General features: G+C 47.7%; 1 protein-coding gene across 1 annotated transcript; it reads right to left on the bottom strand.

The window, feature by feature from the left end:
- Positions 1 to 2,521: 2,521 nt before the first annotated feature.
- On the bottom strand, positions 2,522 to 5,355 carry lingo3b (leucine rich repeat and Ig domain containing 3b). The gene is made up of 3 exons (XM_073491865.1): positions 4,801 to 5,355; positions 3,400 to 4,143; positions 2,522 to 3,091 (listed from the first exon to the last, which is right to left on the bottom strand). The coding sequence occupies exons 1-3, from the start codon at positions 5,353 to 5,355 to the stop codon at positions 2,522 to 2,524; spliced, it is 1,869 nt and encodes a 622-aa protein (XP_073347966.1).
- Between the last annotated feature and the right edge of the window lie 1,867 nt (positions 5,356 to 7,222).

The following is a 7,222-nucleotide window of genomic DNA, read 5'->3' as shown; positions in this document are numbered from 1 at the left end:
ATTTGGATCAAGTGTTGGGTCAGAGACGTTACATCGATCATACTCCATTATCTCGTTTACCCTCCACTGTGGGTGGGTCGTATATTAGCAAGCTACTATTAGCTTTGTCAGTTGGATCAGTTATCTATTCAACAGCTACATCTGGAGGCTGGTGTGCAAATACGAGAAAATAATCTCAATATAGGAACTTGTTTGTGCGGCACAGCCAGTCATTTTAGTTTGAATTGAGGCGCTATAATCAAACCAGACCTGTGTTTTTGCTTCTCTATCTCGTTACACTTCCAATTTAACCAGAGACGCGAGGTTAGATTCTGTCTGTTTTCTTCAAAATACTGCTCCGCCTGGTTTCCGTTGATAAGCACACTGAGATGTGAACGGGCACACACTCTGCCTCGCCTCTGAATGTTATTAGGTGTTGAGAACAGAACGGTCCCGCACGGAGGACGGGGAACTTTAAAACGCTAAACAGCCAAAAAGGTCACGGGGAACAACAACTGAGGAAATTAAAAATGGAGGACAAACAAGAAAACAACAGAACACTTCAAATAAAGTTTTTTGTTGTTATTTTTTTTTTTCCGATTTTAAAACCACAGTACTACTCTCCACTATACGATGCACATGGCGTGGGTAGGGTTAACACGATTTCATTTACATTTGATTCCTCGATCTCCAGCCAGGGACCCCTCCCAAAGGAGGACCCAGTGGGGGTGTGTGTGTGGGGGGGTAGGGTAGGGGTGAGGAGGGGGGATGCACTGGGCTAGGGGGGCAGAGACATTCGAACACCGACCGTCTCAGAGACAGAGAGAGAGCAGTCAGCGCCACACTGCTTTATCAATTTGTATGTTTAGTCGTGTGTGACTGCGATTGTTGTATCAATCCAAATAACCTTGAGGTGCTTCTGTGTGTGTGTGTGTGTGTGTGTGTGTGTGTTGGGGTGCAACTTTATGCAAGCCCAGCGACAGCAGATGGTCTTGTGAACACCACGACAGCTTGTAAAATGGCAGTAGCATTAATTGTTATTATATAACTGAATCATGCACATGTTACTGTATAAAAAAACAAGGTACACATACTATGGCTTTGTTTCTTCACTCACAAATTCACATCACTTCTCTCTTAGAGAATGAATTTTGGCTTTATGGCTCTACATACAGTATTGCTGGAATGTCATATTTTAGCAGAGTGCGTTACGTGTGGTTTCACTCTGTAGGGTTTCACTTTTCCTGAGAAAAGGTGCTATGCATGTGTTTTTGCTGTGTGTTTATGTGAAGACCCCCTACAGTGTCGCTCTGTGACCTCTGTCTACCTCTGAGTGTGACCCGACTCTCCAGGCTGCTCCCCCCGGGCAGCGCTGGGAAGGTCAGGCGTCCACCAACACAGCAGAGAGGTGCGGGGACGGGAAGGTGGAGCCCGGCGGGTCGACCCTCTCCTGTTGATCAGCGAGCGTGAACGGGGCTTGTGATGTAGGGGAGAGGAAGAAGAGGTCACATTGACCTCTTATTTCCCCTTCTACCCAGCGATCCTCTGGGGCCCCACCGGCCCCCGTCCCCCCTTGCTCTCTCTTGTGTTGGTTGCTATGGCTACTGCAGCGGCCCGTGTCTGGTGGGCTTGACTTCCTAACCAAACCCTCCGGGCCACGGGCAGCCACAGCAGCTCTCGGTCAGTGCGCTCGTCCCAAACTCACACAGCTAACGTTGTCGCAAACTCTCACAAAGAAGAAAGGGCCAAATTGTGTTTGATCCAAATAAATCGCTCCTTATTATCAGATCATATCTTAAATATATTAGGCTTTAGCTGATTAGAGCAAATGGCATATGATAATGTCAAAGGTGGCTGTTAAATGTTTTGTAGAAAGACATATTCAAACTGTCTTCAAAACAATTTGTTTTATTCAGCGGTTTGAACTTACAACTTAACTCTTACCTGCATTTCTACATGCATGAATCTTAACAAGGCAGAGCTACAAACTCTATGACTGGATGGTAGCCAGGTCTCCCTGTAATACATTTCCTTTAAAATCCCTGACTGCACTCAATACAGTCGAGGGAAATTTAAATGAAATAGGGATTTTATTTCATTTTCTCAACAATGTAACTGAGAGACAGGACTACCAGAACTCCACAGCTCAATCATCATGCCAATTTCCAAAACTTATTTCCTGTAATTCTTAACTTAACTCTATTATTCTTATCAAGCGTTGCAGACCAGCAGCTTGTTCAAATCTATCAATTCTGTGGTTTCTGACAGTTTCCTTCAAACATGCTTTTTCACCACAAGCTGAATAAAACCACTGAGAGACAGAGAGATCAGGGTCGTTTTGTTTCCATTCACAAATCAAACCAATTCATCTCATGGCTCCGGTTTTGATGTGGGCGCTCAATTTAGAATAGAGCCATGGACGGGAACTCATAATGTGCTTTCAGACTTCTTTGCGAGTCAGTGGCTGTGTGTGTTTGCGTGTGTCAAACACGTTTATGGGACGTGCTCATGCCTCCCCCGAAGGACCCCTGGCTGCGTTGTTTCATATCATCTTCATATTGAACTTCCTGGTCCCTCCCGAGGAGCCTCCAGTGGCGGGTTCAGATTTCCGGAATGAGTACTCCACTGTGAAGTTGTTCTTGCGTTGGCCGCGTCCCCGGCTCCACACGAACAACAGCAGGAAACAGAAGAGGACCACCCCCAGGAAGGTGATGCAACCCATTGCCGTGGAGACCAAGATGGTGGTCAGGTCCAAGGTGAACTTGAGGAAAACGCGCGTGCTGTTCAGATTTGTGTCGTTGAAGAACTCGCCGCTGTACAGCGAGCGGTTGAGAAAGAAGGCCGAGGCGGCGTCGAGCGGCTGGCCACGCACCGTGAGTGTGGCGAAGTAGGTGTCATTGCCTCCTGCGTTACTGGCGATGCAGATGTAGGTTCCGCTGTCAGTGAGCTGGGCGTATCGGATCTCCAGGGTGCCACTCGGGAGAACGGTAATGCGCCCTGAACTCTTAGCTGTGATCCGTCTGCGCTGTGGGGAAATCCAGACAATAGCAGGGACGGGTTCTCCTTCAGCTCGACACAGAAAACTCACTTGCTGGCCCTCGCGAGCGATCACCTGCGGGAGGTTGAGGAAAGGAGTGCATGGAGTAATAAACACAGGAGCACAACAACGTCTGGCATCATTACAGAATACTTTTTGTGCTTTTAGAAGCAATTAGCATAACCTCAGTAATCAAACTGAGCATTCATTGATTTTTGTGTGAAAGGTCCTATTTGTAAGATAGTTGATTTTTGATTCTCATTCCCAACTCGTCAAATACTGATGCTTTGGGATCGTGGTCGGGTCGGCTGCCATCCCAAAGTGTCAGCATCTTACAAATAGGACCTTTAAGTATCAAACATAAATGTGATCGTCTACATTACCTGCTGCATCTTACGGTTGCGTATCTTAGGTTTCTGGCATGTAAAGTGATCGAAGAGTGCAGAATCGGTGAAGGCGCTGAGGCTGACCCCTTGCACCTCCACCGGCCCCGCACACACCGGCACTCTGCCGTCAAAGTTGAGGGTCTTGCGTCTTTGCAGGATCCACAACAGACGGCAGTCACACATCAGGGGGTTCCCGTCCACTCTGAGGGTCTCCAGACTGTTGACAGAGTGGAAGGAGCCCTCTTCAAGAGTCTGCAGGTCGTTCGAGGAGAAGTTGAGCACCCGGATCTGTCGGAGGCCTCCAAAGGCATGGGGCTCCACCGTCATCAACCCCGTGCTTACCATGATGAGCTCCTTCAGCCTCAGCAGGTCCTTGAAGGCCCAGGGCTCGAGTGTGGCGATGGGATTGTAGGACAGGTTGAGGTGGGTGAGGTGTACCAGGTTCTTGAAGGAAGCGGAGGGGACAGAGGTGATGTTGGTGTTGGTGATGGAGAGCCAGTGGAGGTCCAGGCCCTGGAAACTGAGTGGAGAAATGTACTCCAGGTACGGCCAGTGATCGATGTCCAGACCCCGCAGGTTGGAGAGCTTGCGGAAGTTTTGGTCCTCCAGGGCGATGATGCTGAGGTGACGAAGGCGAAGGGTGACCAGGCTGCGGAGGTAAGACAGCGTCTGGCCGGAGATGGATGTCAGGTTGCAGCGCTCCACTGTGAGATCTTCCAGCCCCAGCAGCCCTGAGAACGCCTGAGAATCAGCAAGATAAAAGATCTTGAAACTTAAAGTGGCAATATGTAAGAATCTTAATTTAAAACATGCAACAATGTACCAAAATTATCAACAGAGGAACAGTTTTGGTGTTATATCAAAGACATATTGTGCTGCAGAGATAAAATCCTGATTTGTCATACACTTCAGTTTTTGTATGGATTAAACAAATGAGATGGTAATTAGTGAGCTTCAGAGGTGCTCGTACATGGATTTCAGTACTGTTAGAGGAGGCAGGCCAGCTGTTTCACCCTGTTTTCAGTCCTTCTGCTATGATAAGCTCAGCGGCCGCTGGCTCTAACTTCATATTCAGAGTACAGACATCATAGTGATATCAAATCTCTCATCTAACTCTTGGTAGGAAAGCAAATAAGGACATTTCCGGACGCACTGAACTACATATTTCTCAGCCAAACCAGGCTTTGCTACAGGCACTATGGCTGGCAAATACCTGCTTGGCACTGCAGTCTATTTAAAACCACAGAATATATTCCAGTACTATCAGTATGAAAGTGCGATCCTCTGGGAACTCATTTCCAAGGAGGATTTTTTAAAAATAAAGTGAAATGTTCTTCTGTCTAGTTTTTCATAAGAAAACACACAGTCATGATACAGACAAGAGGCTGGAGAGCGTACCTTGTGGGATATATAAACCAGATCGTTGTCTCCCACCTCCAGATGTTTCAGACTCTTCAGATCCTGAAAGGTGTAGTCCAATAAAATCACCATCTTGTTCTCGCTCAGGTCCAGGCTGGTCAGATTGCCCAGCTTGGCGAAGGCCCCCATGGGCACTAGCTTCAGCTGGTTTCCCCTTAACTTCAGCACTTTAAGATTCTGGAGGCTGGCGAAGGCATTGGGCTCTAATGTGGCGATGAGGTTCTCGCTGAGGTCCACCTCCTCGAGCCGCGGGTACGGCGCCAGGTCACCTGCCTGCACCCAGCGAAGCCGGTTCTTGCTGAGGTCCAGAAGTCGTGTCTCTGTGGGGATGCCCTCTGGGATATTAGTGAGCCGCCGCCGCTGGCACGACACTGACCTTAGCTGAGCTGAGCACTCGCACCGTGGCGGACAGGCCTGGCTACTTCCTGGCAGCGTCAGGGTTATCATGGCAACCAGAGAAGCACCCAGGACCAACCGCCACATCCTCTGCCATGGCACTAAGGCACGCCCACCAGGGCCAGGAGAGCCAGTCATGGCCCTGGTCCTCTGACTCCTCGCCTGTCGCAGGCAGGGTCAGTGCACCATGCACCTGCGAGAGGGAAGAGGATGGAAACAAAGAGAGAGGGGACAGAAAAGAAAATGAGAGGAATGAATAGAGACATTATACTAGAGAATCTACCATCTATCATCTCCAAGCTCATAAAAATTACATCCACATGGCTCTAAATTATCCATGCTTCCTGCAGTTTAAGCCACCATATTGTGTGGAAAGCTGTGGAGATTTCAGACGTATCGTGACACAGCATTGAAATACAACTGATTAGCCCCCATTACAGGAACATGGATCCGTGTAGGAAAGTTAAGATAATTTTGTCTTTTCACTTATTCATCTGCAGCTTCCGTTGAAGAACTGGGACAGTGGGAGCCATGTGAGGAAGGTTCTCGCCTCAGCTCAATTCATGCATGTTGCATCTCCTCGGCTCTCGTCGCAGCTCTGAGACCGTCTGCTCCATTTTGACAAACACAATGAATTTATTATCACCACGCATAAACACAGACTGAGCTCCTCCTCAACAATCACGCTATGCCTGGGAGCCAGCCGCCTATGAAATGTGAGGCGTTTGACTGTTTTGAATCGCTGGTGCTTAAGTCATATTATGTGTTTGATCAGGTGTGTTCTGGTGCATGTGTGCGTGGGACGTGGCATTTTGCTGGGTATGAATTAAAAAATCGTTATGGTCCCCCCACGAAAAAATAAGATGAATCACTCTGGCTTTAATATTCCTTCAGGCAACCTGTCATCTCTCCCACGCACTGTTTTCAACTCGGAGACAGTCAAAGAGCACCTGGCATTAGATCTGGAACACAACTCAGTGTCCAGCTAGTTAGCAGGGAGTTGTAAAAGAAAATGCTCATAAACTCTAGAGTTTGAAAACAAGTTTTTCCACCGTCATGCAAAATACGCTCACCAGACACCCCCTGATGTTAACTTTTGACTATTTGCTTGGTTGTTGTTTTCTGTCGAGAGAGAATATGTCATCTTCACCAGGGAGTATCATGTTAAAATGTACTCTGATGCCGGCAGTGGAGCGAGGCAGAGCCAGAGAGATTAATAATGTATGCGTTGGTTTGTGCAAAATGGGCAGTGTTCAGAGGGCGAGTCACTCTGTTGAAAAAAGCCAAAACTCGCCAGTTTCTCTTGTTGCTGCAGGCTTTGCCTCAAGTCTCTTTCTAGCAAGTTGGATTTAGAAAACAGCGTCTTGAACGCCTAATCATATCTGACTGATTCAATGCGTTGGCATCAATGGGATCAAACAGGATGAAATGGGATTTAAGCTAAATTTAAATGATGGCAGACATAAATTCTTTGCACACATGCACCACACTGACGTACTTTCACACATGATCACACATACACAAACGGCAGTACAAACCCCCAGAGATTGTGTCTCATCTACTAAGCCTCAGGGTGGATAAGTCCCACAATTTTTGACAGGCCTGGAAAAACACTCTGTTTACAGATCCCCTATCTGAAGGATCTGGTTGAAATCTGGCACAATTTTCCCTTTCGCTGGGAGACAAAACGCAGGCACAGAGAGGCTGCTGTGCAGACTGCTGCACAAACTGACCCAGTTCTCAGCAGCGACTCAGCCTCGCGCTGTCGACCAGCAACAACTCTCCATGACCACAACAACAGAGCAGCAAACCTTAACGTCTCCGTGGAATCGAGCCCAGGAGAGTAACCGAGAGATCTGAAAAACAAACACGAGTGCACAGATGCTCAAAAATAACAAACTATTTATACGACCAAATCAAACAAAATTAGCATCTGCGTTGGTGCACCGGCATGATCGTTCTTGATGCCCTGACGAGATGCTATCAAACCTTTTTCTCAACGAAA

This window comes from Pagrus major, chromosome 21 (genome assembly GCF_040436345.1).
Source record: "Pagrus major chromosome 21, Pma_NU_1.0".
NCBI lineage: Eukaryota > Metazoa > Chordata > Actinopteri > Spariformes > Sparidae > Pagrus > Pagrus major.
This window is presented reverse-complemented; position numbering and strand designations above follow the sequence as displayed.